Here is a 15569-nt window from a genome sequence, read left to right as displayed (position 1 = left end):
TGAGTTGCAGGAGATCAGTCTTCCCCAGAATTATTCCAGAGCAGAAACACTGTTAAACAGTATTAAAACTGTGCAGAAGTCCCGTTACTAAAAACAACACATTAGCACTATACATACTCAAAGTGCTCTGCTTGTGTTAAAATAAATGACTAAATACACTAATGAAAAAATATGTGATATGAATACCAATACTTGGATTGCAAAGCTACTTTTTAATAAATATTCTCTTGCCAAAAATTATTCACTTTATCTTAGTTCTTGACAATTTTTTTCTGCCTACTAGAGTTACTTCTGGACTGTCTAATAGTTAAACAGAATCATGTTAAACAATCACTAGTATTTTGCAATTGATTCCTTATACAAACAGGCATATGCTTAACTTCAAACATTTGCTTATGTGCCTTCCTGAAGTAAGACTTAAATGCTTTCCCTTTTACAACACAAACAGCCCAGCCCCCTACTGAGAACTTACAACTTGAAAATGCAGGATTTGTTATTTTACTATGAAAATAAGAAGAAAAATCCTCATGTAGAAATTATATCATCTACAGTTGACACTGGAAAATCTGAAAATGTATCATTCAAATGCCATCAATCCATCTAAAATTTCAAGAATCAGCATGAAATAACAGAAATGCAAGGATAATTTAATATTTATTTAGGTCTTAAGATCTTAACACTGCAAGTAAGATTTCACTGGACTGGTAAAATTATTAACATTACAAATTTAAGGCAGCTGTTACATAGTGTTACATTAATATTTCAGTCAGACTGAACTCTTCTTTAGATACATTCATGCAATTAACTTCTACGCTGTAATTTGAAATATATGGGATTGCTTTGTTTCCTTGTATTAGACCTATCTGGTAAAACTTTTCTCAAACAGTACAAAGAATGGACTCATTGTTTTTCTTGGCAGAAGTAAAAAGATCTAATGACTTAATGCTTAAATGACTTATTTGATTCAAGAAATGCATGTTGAGAATGTCTTGGAGATAAATATACATCTTATATGGGTATGTCACATGCAAGCATGGAGAAACTGAAGTTTGAAACATTAATATTCTTAGCTAAAATCATTTTCCCCCCCCATAGAAAATCCAAAAATATCCTTGCACTGAGAAGTGGGTCCATGAAACTTCATCCTTCCTAAAAGATTCCTCTCCAGGCCAAACTCTGTTGGGATGAGAAATCTTCCATGCAGCTGTAAACAATCCTCTGTGTTGTCTCTTATGGTTCACTCTGATTTCGGCTTTTCTCTTCCTTCTTCAATACCTGAAAACATATGGAGAGCAGCTTCTAAAAAACTCTCAATAAAAACAACCCAGTGAAGGGTTTGCTTAGAGAGGTTCTTCTAATGCATTCATCTTTCTTTTCCCTTTTTCCATGTTGTTTCTCCTGAACTTGCTCGCATGTGTTACCTCACCTGCTGTGAAGGAAAAGAGCAGCTGCACACCTGATGACAGTGGTTGTCCAGTAATGAACTGCACAATCCCCCCTCCCTCACTCCCATTTTCAGATCAGCCTGACCCCCTGCTGCACACCCAGCCTTTGATGGCTGCAGGGGTCTGGGAACACTTAGTTCCCTCACCTGCTCTGCTTACCTACTAGCAAACTAAAATAGATGTTACTATAACTGAATCTAAGCAAACAACTTGGTTTGAAAGAGAATTTTAATAACTGTGTTTCAGAATTCAATAATTGGAAGCCACTCTCCATTTCAACATTGGATTTTTAAGTATTTGCAGGTACATCTCCCTTTTCCAAAAGTACAAGAAAGAATAAACAATTACTACTGAGAGGGTGCTTTTCTCTTCTTGTAGTGGCCATTTATTTCAGTATTATCAGGAGGGCTGAGTTGAGTGTACAGCTCCTTAAAGAAATTATTCTAACTGCAGGACACGTCTCTTTTCTATGCTGGGCTGGGCAGCAGACTGTGTTTTTTCTGGCAATGGAAACATTCAGCTATTTCATATGCCTGTTCCTGGACAATGAATTACTACTGGTATCTGACAAAAGTATTGTTCTTCTGACTAAGCCCTCTCTGCCAGACATCTCAAATACAAATATTTCTTTTGGAGGTTTTCAGGCCTGCTGCATGCTGGAAAAGAAAGACTTATGATAACCAAAGGCAAAAAAGAAGCAATGCCTGAGAATACTGAGAGGAAAATCCAGTCACAAGTAAGATCACCTGCTAGTGCAATATATGCACAGGCGGTAAGTACACCATAAATCACTTTAAAAACACAGTTAATGAATTCCAATATGGGAAACAATAGGATTCATCTGCAGTTAGAAATCACAACTGCAGAGCTGCCTTGCTGAAAGGAACAACACCAAGACAAATGGGTCTGCATGTTGCCAGCAGCCCAAGTACAATGGCCCTGGGTGTTGCTGGCACACCGGTGTAATGGGAGAGCCACAGTCAAAGGTTTAACAACCAAAACAAGAGACTGGGACCAAAAGATTACAGATAGTTTACAATGTTGCTCCAGAGCCAAACTTATGTCTTCTGCTTTCTCCTAGAAGGAATTTTTCCAATAATTTAAAAAGCTATTTTATTTGCCTTTTTGAAAGCACCTCTTTCCTTTCTTCTGAAGCACTCTACTGCAGATGCATCAAATAGTTTGGCAGGAATGCAGATATCCTCAAAATTGTGGACAGACGCTGGCTTGTACAAAGGGCAAATTTTTCCTTCCCTACCATGTTTGTGGTTTAACTTGGAAAAACTAACTGCAAATCATTTTGTCAGTAGTGAGGTTCTATTTAATGCATCTCCAGAGGCAAATAAAAAAACTCCAAATCCAAAACAACCCCTTCTCACCCCAGAAATCTTCTTATGGCAGACTGTTTAGATTTGCAGTCTTACTGCTCAAAAGCCCCTTTTAAGTGTACAGTTTTCAAATAATATTTTCCCAGGTCTTGCATGGTGACAGACTGGCATAATTTTACATCTCTGCTGTTTGTGGTGTTCCTGCCACGCACTTTGGGTTAAGTTTGTGCAAAGTGTTTCAAGCTCAGAAAACCAGCACATGACCCACAGCATTTTCTGTTTTGCAAGTGCTTGAGCCACAAAGGACTTGGGATCAATATTCCTTATCTATGTGAAGGAAATGATGGAGAGGACAATAATGCCAGGGTAAACCTTGAAAGATGTTGGGAGAGTGAGGAAACTAAGTTAGCTCCTCTAGGGCAGCAGGCTGCAAGGAGCAGGGATTTTGTTATGTATACTTTGGAATACCGCAGGAGATTTTCCACCATCTACTTATTCAGGGACTTGTTAAGAATATGTGATTCTTTACCACACTATTATTCTTCATACAGGACTTAGGTCAAGTGAAATTACTCCTTGCAGCTGCCTTTTTTGGAAACATCTTTCCCGAATTAACTTAAAGATGTTAAATAAATGTGAATTTGACATCACACTGAGGACTGAATACCCTGTCTTGAACACTATGACCAGTGACTGATGGTCCTAGAGCAAAAACAAAAAGGCATTTTACACCTGGATGCTAATATGGGCAAACTGAAAGTAAAACTGCTTTGAGCTTCTAGCATTGGATTCTACCTGGTATTGAAGGACTTGTTAAAGGGAGTTGTGTGTGCCATTAACTACCACGTGAATTTCTTTTCCTCCAGCTGTGATTTGCCACAGCAGCTATTATGAACGTTGTTTGCTTATTTCATTCAATTTGATAAATGAAGAACATCTTTCATAGATAAAAGGAACCTCCTTTAATCTTGTGTTTCTTATTTTCCTTTTTCCTCTCCTCAGCAATGGGTGGCCTAGGCAGGATAGATGATGTAGAGTCTGCACAGTTAAGTTTACCCTGCACTAAAGTGATCTTTCATTCCTGTTATTTCACTGACAAGAACCTGTTCATTTTCTCTGAGTAAATTTATATGGTGAGAAAATACCTTATACCTGAAAATACTCAAAAACTTTATTTTCATTTCTCAGTCTAAGCCTACCATTAATGGCATTCGTACAGAATGATACTTTATTCTAGCTGCATTTAATGGGTTCATCAGCTAATAAGTGGGCTGTAAACATCTCAGGTAATTGCCAAGAGCTCTTAAATTAGTACTGTAACTTATAAAAGAGAATACATATTCATAGCTCATCAGGCTCTCCAGCAGACATTCTGTTCATCCGTCTGTTTTTAAGGGCAGGCAAGCAAGATGTTTCAGTGAAACTTCTGTCATTTTCCTTTGTTTTAGTCAGCTTAAAACATTCTACACTTTCAGAGAAACATACTCAAGTCCTGATGGTGTATTTCACGAGATAATATTCCTAAAACAATACTCACATTTTTGTGTATCCCAGATGTAGTTGTTCAGGACTTCTCCCACCAAGTAGAATACATTAATTATTATAGTAACGGCGGCAAAAAAGATTATTTTGACACCTGGGCTGAGGTGCTCAAGAAGCGGGTACACCCACACTCCTGTAACGTGGTGAATCCAGCACACCCTGAAACAAAACAAAAATAACAAGCACTGACTCTTACAGCCCTGTTTTACAGAAGTAGCTTGGTCTGTAGGCTTAGCTACTGTAACCCAAAAAGCAATTATTTGAAAGGCCTGCAAGTTGCAGGTGAACTGGAGCATGTGGATGACACCCATCCAGAACAGACATCACAAATGATGAAACTATGACTGATTTCCCACATTCTTACTGCTTTGCTTTCAATTTATTATGAGCAGTTGGCCTGTTTTCATTTCTGATGTAGGCAGGTATTTCCTTGCTCACTTATATTTCTGAGGAAATCCCTGTTTTGTGCCAAAGATGGAAACTGCAGCAGCCTCTGTTCCAAGCAGGTTCTTTATCCTAAAAGCATTCAGGGTTCTACAGGCTCTCCTACCATCTCTCTCTGCTTTCTGCAGTTCTCCTGCTTTCACTTCATACACATTTATGTTTTTCTTTTGCTTTTCCTCGCTACACATGGTAATCAGTTTTTGGGTTTGCCAGAAGCATATGGTTTAGATTCTCTTGTAGAGAATAATTTCTTCAGCAACTGTGTTTTAGATTGGCCCTCCTTTTCTTCCAGCTACCTGCTATAATTTGGAATCTAGTAATTTTTCTCTAGGTAAGGTAAATATTTTTTTTAAAGACCAAACAAAACCACACCTCAAAAGTAGTGCCCAGCCCCACAGCCAATATACAGTAAAGGAAAAGGATTGATGGTGCTTTGCTGGTGACACAGAGATTTTTAGCATTCATACAGAGGACATTGTCGGTAGACTAACTCAAGAGACAGACTATCAGCTTTACTGCAGTGCAACCTGAAGAAGCACTCCAGGTGTGTGGTTTTGCTGTGTGTGGCTGCAGTGGACACCTGCATCCTCTGATGAGATTGCTTTTGTGTTGAGATCTGATGCAGTGAGTGGTGAAGTCAGAGGGAGCAGAGAGAGCCCATACATTCCAGTAGGTGGAAGTTAAGAAAAGCAAATACTGGCAAACAACTGAGTAAACATCTCAGAGGCTAACTGGGTAAAGTGCTAGTGAAGGCAAGCTGGGGCTTTGCTGGGCTCTCTTCAAAAATGTACATCTTTTCATTTCTGACCTGAAAATTTGAGTGAAAAGCTCACAGTGAAGCACAGCTAGAGCAGCTGCACAGACTGTTATACATGGGGATTTCCATGGTTTGATTCACTTGCTGATGTTTCTATTTGCTTAAGGAAGATTTTTGATCACTAGATCAACAGTCAAAGGCTCCTAAAGGGCAGAGATAGAGAAGTCCACAGAAAACTGTTACCATAGAATTCTGTCACACAGGGAGTACAGAATCCCTGCTTAACAATCACCCTGGAAATGTACATGGTTGTCATAGCTTCTCTCCTCCTTGGAAAAGCTTTTATTACAGCCCAACCCTTAACAGTTGGACACTTCACTTGGGAAACTACATGTGTCAGTAAATTAATCTGCATGATCTAAATGCAATTAAACCCCCTCTCTGCAAATCAGTTCACATATGGGAAATTATCTCTGTACTTTACAGTTATTTTCCCCAGTATTCTTCTGTGATAGAATTAACCTGACAAGATAAAATTATCTATGAAAAAATGAAGTGTTCCTGTGTAACCCATGGTAACAGGGGACACCTTGTTCCTTTTGATGAAAGAAAAAGATGAGACAGTTGGGTAGAAGGTAGTGGGATGTCCCCTGCTACCAGGTTCGCTTAGCAGGGAATGTCTATTATTGCCTAACAATTTTCAGTTTCATTTACTTTTTTCAGTTTTCATTTGCTTTTTTTTTTCTAATGATTATTCTGTGAAAAACAAGCTCCAAGGAAAAAGACCGAAAAAGAGCCAGTCTCTTTCTGCACTTATTTTCTCTGGTGTGATAAAACTTCCCAGGATTATAAAGTACCTTTACAGAGGGACTTTTCAAGGGACCTTCTAAATGGCATCTACCTAGCCAGCTTCACGAACCAAGTAGAAGTGGCTTTTACTAGATCACATTTATGTTAGAAAGAGGAAGCATTTTCTAAATCAAACCAATGAGTCAGTGATGAGCTCCTGCATATCAGCAACATCTGGTTAGTTCAGGCTTTGCAGACAGCTCACATACTCTGCTCCCTGCTGCCCAGCTCAGGAGCCCACTCCCTGCATGGTGATGCTGCTTGTGCCTTCAGTGTAGCTGTTGTTTGCCTGTCCCGGGAGTGGCCACACTGTCAGAATCGCTTTGAGCATGAGAGGGACCACTCTGGAGACAACAGTCACAAACCCACCTGATCCTTCTAAAAATGAGCCACAGCACGCTGCTGGCTATGCTGGGGTGCAGTAATATTAGCCTTCTCTCTCTGAGCAGTGACACACTGACTGCTCCAGCATTGTCTGTACCACAAACAGGAGCAGCAAAGGGACAACTGCTGCCATGGAAACCTTACCTGGTGGCCTTTCTTAGTGGGTTTGATCCTGCTGCAATACAGGCATTCTCGAGGCTGCACTATAAAGGGCTGATCAACCATTCGCATAAAGCTTCCACACCAGAGTGTTGATTGCCAGCATTAATGAATGCCTTCAGTGCTGCCACTCCAGTAGCCTTTACTCCTATCCAACCTCATTATTAGTTAAGCACAGGGAAGCATGCATTAAGATTTACTTAGGAGTGCAAAAACTAGATCAAATTGAAGACTTTGTTATTGAATAGGTGTAAAAAATGTGTCATTTAGATAGAAATAAACTGAGGAGAAAAAGGAAAAGGAGAAAAAGAGGAGTAAAACTGGACTGGCTGCTCTGAGAAGATAAAATTAACCTGAACCTCCCTGTGATTTGGAAGAGTAGCAGCTGTATGTAGACATAACTGTATATTTTCAAAGATGAATGTGTTACAGGTCATGGAGTTCATCTAGCCATTTGTTAGAAACAGTAAAAAAAGAAGGAATGGAAATATTCACACATTGTATTTAAATTAAAATGTCTGTAAAAAAAAGTAGTTGTTTTTAAAAATTTTCAACCAGTTGGTGCAGAAATCAGAAAAAGCTATTTGAAAATGCACAGTATTGCTTGTTTTTAACAAATCTGTCAAAAAATGTGACTTTGTAGCTAGTTTTCACTTCTACTATACAGTAGATCTTGTATATCTCTCCTATCAAAGTAATCAGGAGAAAATTAAAACTATGCAGGGAACATTTATTCTTTGGATATAGATCTTTTGTTAATGAGGAAAACTAAGCACAAAAATTTGTTAAAACCTTGTGGTTTATGTGTACTCTGTCAGTTTAAATGATACAGCTGCAACAACAACACGTGTAAGACCTTAGGCCTGGCAGAATCAAGCTCAACAAGTGAGTATAATGGCAGATAATAACCATGACACCTCACTAATTTTGAAATGGGAGGTGTTGCAGAAGATGGTTGCTCCTTCATGGTGGCTGCTCTCAGTTATCATAGCTCAGCAGTACTTTGTGGTCTGGACTCTCAGTTTCCACCCATTTCCTGCCCAGCTTGACTCCTTCACATAATCTGTCATCATCAACAACCAGCACTATAAGTTCTGGAAAAAGGGGCTGCTAGATGAGGGGCTATGTAACTTCTCAAGAGCAGCAAATGAAAGGACACAGAATAATAATGCATGACATAAAATGGGTGAAAAGCTTCCTATTTTCTTCCTCGTGACAGAAGAATCACCTCAATGCAACTCAGAGACAAGAGATTCAAATCTGGTAATGGAAATATCTTTCTGAATGATACCTAATCAATCTCTGGAATGCTCTACCCTACCTTTCAGTGATAGATCACTGAAATAGAGATATTCAAAAAAGTTTTGAAGTATGAAAGTCTGGAAGTCTATTTAGTCCACTCATCTTCTCTAGGCTCTATCATGCATTTCTAGCCAGTTTCTGAAATCAGGAGATTGTACAAGCAATAAGAATGTGCACAATTATGCCTAAGTTTAAAAGAGTACAAGGTATATAAACCACCAAGACCAAAGGATCTAAGCACCTACATTTTGACATAAGTTTTGGAAGAAAACTCCCCCTTAAAGGCTGGTTGTCTCATAATGGTCTGCTAAGCTCTCCTGAAGCATCTGACATTAGCTCTACCTGGAGTGTGGGTACATGACAGCTCTCATCTATGAACAGCAGTTCCTTTCTGGTTACTTGCAGCAGCAAATCCTCTCCCAGATCTTCAGTATTCTTCATATTTCCAGTGGCTGGCACAAAGGAAGGTTGAATCCTTGGTTCCAGACAAATTGTAGATGAGTTCCCAGTGGCTACTCTTTAGCAAACAGAACATGGGCATTTTCTACGCCTTTATTTCATGATCTTTTCCAGCATCATTCTCTTCCTTTTCCACCAAGAGTGATAACTTTACCCGGAGCTATTAAAATGTGGAATGGCTTCCAAACAAGGTGATGGGCTTACAGCGGCTGAGACATTCAAAACAAACAAACAAATAATTTGTGGTTGTAGTGCAGGTCCAGTCTTGTGCTTTCAGGGACAGAAGCACAATGACCCACACTAAGCTTGTTCTACTTTTGGTTTCTAATACTGACCGATGTGAGACACGTCTTCAAAACTCCCCCCAAAAATACAGGAGAGTTTGTTCTGCATTGAATCAGATTTCTTAAGATCTCAGCTATATTTAAAATACTGGGCTTCTTATATTAACAGCCAGCCAGACCTAATACACCTACACCAGGAATGTACATAGTTTAGGAATTTTAAAGACTAAAAAGTAAGTTCAATAAACAGTCATCATTTAGGAAATAACAGCAATCATCCCCTCTTGTTCCATTTTCTTAATGCTGGATTCTTCTCCATTCATCTGAGTGGAGAACAATACATGGGTCACAGGACTGTGCTACTGGTGTTGAGTGGCTTATGCAACAAGACCTGAGAAACTGCAGCTGCAAATATTGTCACATCCAGAATGTACTCAGCATGACATGGTGCTGGCATCCTCTGGGAGGAACAAAGCTTAGCAGAAATTAGTGTTTATGTACAGGTAGCTACAATGACAGAAATTTAGCAGATTCACTGCAAAGCGCTGTCATCTCTGGAAGTCATCTATTTTGATAAATAATTTTTCATTTTAAATATAGTAATGGTTGCTATGCCTTCTTGAGCTATATTTGAAGGAGCTGCACAAGGAAGTGAGAACATATTACCCATGCACTTCATCTGTGATTGTGCTGTTGCTTTGACTGAAACATTTGAGGATGTGGAGGTGGAGGCAAGCCAGAAAGTAACAGTCCAAAATGGCTATGTGAGACCTAACAGGCTGGGGATCCATACAGCCTTCTCTTGCTGAAAGCAATTCTGCCCTCCCCTCCACCTTCTGGGTCAGGTACAAGGGATGGTAATCTTCCCGTGGCCTATTTCTGCTGCTTCTGTTTCTTCCTACTCTTTCCTCTTTGGGGCAGCTCCAGCTCCAACTCTCTTCTCCTGCTCTGCGTTGTCTCATCTATCATCCCCTTCTACATCAGCCTTCCACTCTGGTTTCAAAGCCTGTTTCCCTCTCCCAGCATTCCCCACTTAGTTTCACGATTTCACCTTTGAATTTGCTGACCTGTGAGCTGTATGTTTCCTTATCCACTTCTCTTTTAACCCATGATTTTAGTTCATTTCTTTTACTTGCCCCCAGGCCATTTTACTTTATTTTTTCTCTAACCATGGACTCCTCTGATCTTTATAGAACTTTTATCCCCAGTGCTCACTTCCAAAAGCATGCATGATGCCCTTCCTACATACAAAGCCTCAGCACAGCTTAGCAAAGCCATATTGTGTCTCTCCCGCTCCATTGCCACCACCAACCTCAAAAATCCTTCTGGTTTCTCAATCCTGTCCTTCTTTATCAACATGACTGTCAATTTTCACCAAGCTTCACACTCTAACCCACCACCCCTCTCTTCTGAATGTCAAGGTTTGTCCTAGCAGTCTGTGCCAACATCTGCTCTTTCTGATCTTCCTCTCCTTCTATGGAGAATCGCTAGTGGAAATCCTACAGCAAGCCTGATAGAATCAATCTCAAATTCATTCCAAATCCTCAGTGTACATTCCTTTCTTAAATTTGTTCAAGAAGAATTCATCAAATTACCCTATCTAAATGCTCTCCCTCAGTGAATCTAAGGAACTCTCCTACAGTCACTTCAAGAGAAACTTTATTTTCAAACCAAAGTTTAAAAGCTCTTTAAATAGATTTATAAAAGAATGAAAGAATGAATCAAGTCTAAGCTTGGCACATGTGGAGGCAGCTCCTAGTGGATTTGAGATAGTTATAAGAGAGCAGATCATGTCTTTTGCTCCCAAACATGCAGCCCAGCACGACTACAGCAGTGGAGTCAGATTCTTAGGGTCTGTTTTTTTGGCATCCTGAAGTGCTCAAAAGTAGAGGGAAAAGGAAAACCATTTAAAATAAACGTATTTGTCTCAGTTTATTTTAGGGACATATTAGGCTCTGATATTAGTTACCATGATGTCATTCTTGTTACAAGGAGCAACACATTTTTGGCTCTTTTCTGTTCCTTGACAACTAACTCCATAGACTCATTGGCAGAATTTTCTGGTAGTACTGGCAAATGCTCTGGTTTTCTTAGCACTGTCTAGATTTAACAATTCAATACAAACTGTGACCTTGTCAAGCCATGCTAAATAAAGCCAATAGGCTTTTCCCATCTTATCCCATGGCCTCGATCCTAAAAGTCCATGTATGGTGTGCTGCATGCAATGCAAGTCTGCGGATGTTCTGCCTGGGCACAGTTCCTTGTGAGCTCCCTCTCACAGAGAGTGCATAAGCTAAGTGTGCCTACTCAAAACCTCTTTGACTGAAGGGACAGAATGCAAAAAAAAAAAAAAAAGCTTTTACTCTTCAAGAAAGGATGTTTCTCAGTAAACAAGTCTGAATCATGCTCAGGAGATATCAAGTTATGTAGCTATGTTCTTCCAATTTCAGTGATGCTATTCAGAATTGTTTGCCAGTTTTCTTGTTTACCAATTATACATTAAAAAGCACTTGCTATTCTACCACCTCTTTCATATATGACAGATTCAGTCATATACAAAATAAAACAAGCTTTCCTCTACTTGGAGTTGAGAAAAGCATTCACAGAATCAAACCTAAACAACATCCTCCTGTATATTCCTTTCCTGTAAAAAGTGCAACACAATACATAAAACATGTAGGATGTTAAGAAAGTTTCAGCTGAGATGGGAAGAGAATTCAAAATTCAAGAACAAAACATAGAGAACATCTGATTAGCAACTGTCTTCGCTTTATTCTGAGAGTTGCAGTGAAAACACTTCTGCTTAGGGAAAAATGGAATAGGCAAAAGAACAAATTCTCAAGTGGCAGATCCCTAAATTCTAGTTAAAAATACATAAACCACAAACTAAGCCTCAGAACGGGACCCATGGTCAACCCTAGGTACAAAGGAAGGAAGTTCCACCAGGCTGTATGGAACTAGGTCATGTGCAGATGTGCAGGTATAGTCTCATTTTAATACACTATGCTAACCTTGAGGGTGCTGCCAACAAGGACAACAAATTTGAATTCAGCAGTTCCAAGCCCTCTGAGTGATTAAGGTCTCTGCTGTAATGTGGTCACTTGGCAACAGGAAGACAGTGGATTTCAGCTGTGAAAAGAAGCCACACCCTGAATGAGAGGGGTGAAAAACTCCTCACTTTTCATACTTACTGGTAGATTTTTCCAACCTGTGAATATGACATATTATATTGATGTAATGGGACCAAGATTTGGCTTGCAGCCTCAAGCACATCTTGGATAGAGTCTTCAATAGCACCTGCAGGCTGAAGACATGCAGAACTTTCAAGTGATGGCACAATGTAGCTTTTGTCTGCCTCCACTAACCTGCAAAGGCCTCCTTCCATAACAGTAGAAGGAGAAATGGGTTGTATGTGCATAATTTAAACTTTTAAGATTGTCTCATCTCATTTAAAGAGAAATCACAACTTGGAAGAAGGCAAATCACTTGAGAGTAGCCCTATCTGTTTTGGAAATAATATACGAGTAGGCAAAACCAAAAAACAGCAAAAGCAAAGGGAGATAACCATAGTCTGTGCCTGGGTAATTATTAATGCAAGTAATTATTTAATGCAGAATCTGCTTCTCCTGCTTTACTTGTCCTACAATTTTCTTTGACCTTGTAGCTGCAGGATACACATGCACTGTAGTAGGTAGGATCAAACTAGATGAGCATCACACTGATATGGTAACAGATTCTTAAAAGATTTGAGACACATCTGGTTTTGTTTCCCTTGTAAAACTGGACTGTTTCAATTTTAAATTCTCATTAAATACTATTGCATGTGTCTACTTAGATGATTTTAGGAGTTGCCAAAGGAGGTCAAGCCATAGGTACCTGCTAATCTGTCTCCAGGCACCATTAGAGGAAGGTCAAGAACTATCACAGTTAAGCATTACTGTATATGGGTTAAGAACATAATTCCTTTTTCCTGAGGGAATAATTATATACCTTTTTGCATGAGGCTGCCCTTATCTTACAATTACAAATATTATTCTTTTTTAAGAAGGGTATGTATGTTTATAAAAGTTAACGGCAGAATGTGTCTGTTGTCCTGGGACACAACATCCCACTTCAGCTGGATTAATAGCATTGTGTGATTACTGAGTGTGTGGATATGTATGAATAATGACCTCTCTTAGCTGGATCAAAGGGACAAATTGCATAGTTAAAGCAGTGTGATAGTACTGCCTCAAGACCATGTTACTCTCACATTAGTTTCATCTCTCTTGGTTGGTGGAAATTTAGGAAAATACCTTCTTAGCTGAGAGAAGGATGTTGTGAAGTAAAGAGTATGAAATGGGGGTCATGAAATGCAGAAAGGATAAGGGATAGATGGCATCAAAGGAGAAATATAAATAAAACAAAGGTTTAGTGAAAAATAAATACTAGGGTGACCAAAGTATATTAACTCTGTCATGCAAGTCAGGTGCTTGATTAGAAACTGCCCAAAGACTTAATTTAATGTTGTACAAGAAAGATTATTTCTGTTTTAGTTTAATTTCTCACCACCATTTGCATTTCTTAAAACAAACTTTAGAGTGTTTGGATTACTGACTTATTCTGTAATCAATTTTACAGAAAGAATTTATGAATCAGAAAAGAAAAAAGACAGTGTTCTATCTTTTCTCTTGATGCTTAAATACTGATGCAGGAAATCATTTGCCTAGTCTCAATTTTATTTGATAGAACAAAAACCCCAAGCAATAAAACTAAGGTCCAAGAAAAACATTTAGCTTGAAAAATGGTTGAAAAATGTACCCTTGGAAAGACCACTGCTTACATGGGATTGTTCAACAAATTCCTGTTGTGTGAGGTTTGGCATATACTTTCTAAAAATATAAGCATCTGGGGAAACCAGACAAAGCCCAGGTCTTGGACCAAACGAGGCATGCAGCGTGAATCTGTTAGCGATTATATCCATAATGAAATATGTGCCCAAATTTAGCAGTACAAAACCCCCAATACAATGTGAAAACACAGCATGTACAGCCCTTACCATAAAATATAGCCAACAGCGAAGGTGCACACTGCAGCCAGTCCACAGCTCCTGCTGGGATACTGATGATGTGTTGTTCTCATCTCGATTAATACAAAGGGCAAAACTGTTGTGTGCTGGAAAAAAAACCAAAACAATGAGGAAAAGCAGGCGATACAAATGGTTCTCTATATTTTCATTTCAATTCTACAATAGGAAACTTAATCGCAGACACCTGAAGACAATTCTTGATGGCTAGATAGACAAGGTAAAGTAACTATAAAATTGATCAATAACCCGACAAGTGTCATCTCTAAAATGTCTGATTGTTTGAGAGAGCAGAGGAAAACTGAGTGACCAGAATGTACTTTTTTTTCAGGAATCCAAAGCAGATACTCAGTGAGTAAAAAGGAAATGTGTCATGAAGGGACACAGGTCCCTACCCCAGTCTGGTCCTGCAGTTGCTCTGTGATCTCTGCCATGTCACTTCAGTTATTGTGACCATTCTGGTTGGAAGGCAATACATTTGGTTTTCAGAGACTAAGTACAAACAATGCCAAGTGAATGAATATAAATGGATGTATTTAACGCTTCTGAGAATTAGGTTTAAATGTATCTCAAAATGGGGACTTGAAAACAGGAGACATATTTTCAAAGGATAGCATCAATACCTCTGTTCCTCCATCTGCAAGACAGAAGCAATTACATTCAGAAAGGTGTTGTGAATCTTAATTTTTCAGTTGCACAAAATAGTTTTAGATTCCTAAATGAATCATATGAAAGCCAAAGCTGTAAAAATCATTTTCAGCCACTTGTCTTTATTTAGCTGTGAAACTCCTTATTTTGTTATTTTCCCATACACATTTCCTATATTGCCCCTTTTGAGAAGGCCTGTTCATTCAATTAATGTCAGCAGCATGAAAAACTGCATCCAGCCTGCCCCCAACACTCAATGTCTACATTTCAGAGTGCTGGCAAGCATGAAAATATACATAAGCAAAGAACAAATGTGCCAGGAAATAAACCCCATAATTTCTGAATATACAGCTCACTTAAGACCACAGCATTAGTGGTGACTCCAGACACATACCCTGCCTTGCCTCCATGGGGCCAAGTTTTTGCTGGCATCTAAAGGGAATTACTTCAGTTGAGAGGTTAGCTCTAGGGTTTGGTAAGACTGACTGTGAACTCTTCTGCCCTCTCCACAAGAAGGCCTGGAGGTGTAAGGACTGCAAGGGCAGCCTAAGTCCTAAGGCAAGTTCAGTCCTTCCCCAAGTACTTGATCACCAACTGGAAAGGAAAGTTATGGCATACACTGGCTACACTCTGCCATCATGTAGTTCTGGGGGATGCTGGAGGTCTGATTTCTAAGTTTGCAATAATTACAATGTAAACCCAGACTGATGTTCACCTGTGTGCAGATAGGAGAGGCATGGAGTAGAAATATCTTTGTGTGGATTACAGGTTCAACTGAGAAGAAACACAGTGGGGTCTAAGCCTTTAAAAACTGCAAAGAAGAATGGTTTGAATGGAAAATGGTAAGATAATGGAAATGCTCCTGCTGAGAGATGTAACGTAATTGAATTGGATATCTGCTCT

The 15569-nt window shown here is 39.2% G+C and overlaps 1 protein-coding gene across 1 annotated transcript in view; it reads right to left on the bottom strand.

Annotated features, from left to right (window-relative positions):
• Positions 1–635: 635 nt before the first annotated feature.
• Positions 636–15569, bottom strand: part of AIG1 (androgen induced 1) — a 124674-nt gene continuing 109740 nt past the window's right edge. The window contains exons 4-6 of the mRNA XM_036380875.2: positions 13992–14107; positions 4311–4474; positions 636–1275 (exon numbers count right to left, since the gene is read on the bottom strand). Coding sequence (XP_036236768.1) covers positions 1238–1275; positions 4311–4474; positions 13992–14107 — 318 coding nt within the window. The 3' untranslated portion in view covers positions 636–1237. The remainder of the gene's footprint in view (positions 1276–4310; positions 4475–13991; positions 14108–15569) is intronic.

This window comes from Molothrus ater, chromosome 3, assembly GCF_012460135.2.
Source record: "Molothrus ater isolate BHLD 08-10-18 breed brown headed cowbird chromosome 3, BPBGC_Mater_1.1, whole genome shotgun sequence".
Classification (NCBI taxonomy): domain Eukaryota; kingdom Metazoa; phylum Chordata; class Aves; order Passeriformes; family Icteridae; genus Molothrus; species Molothrus ater.
This window is presented reverse-complemented; position numbering and strand designations above follow the sequence as displayed.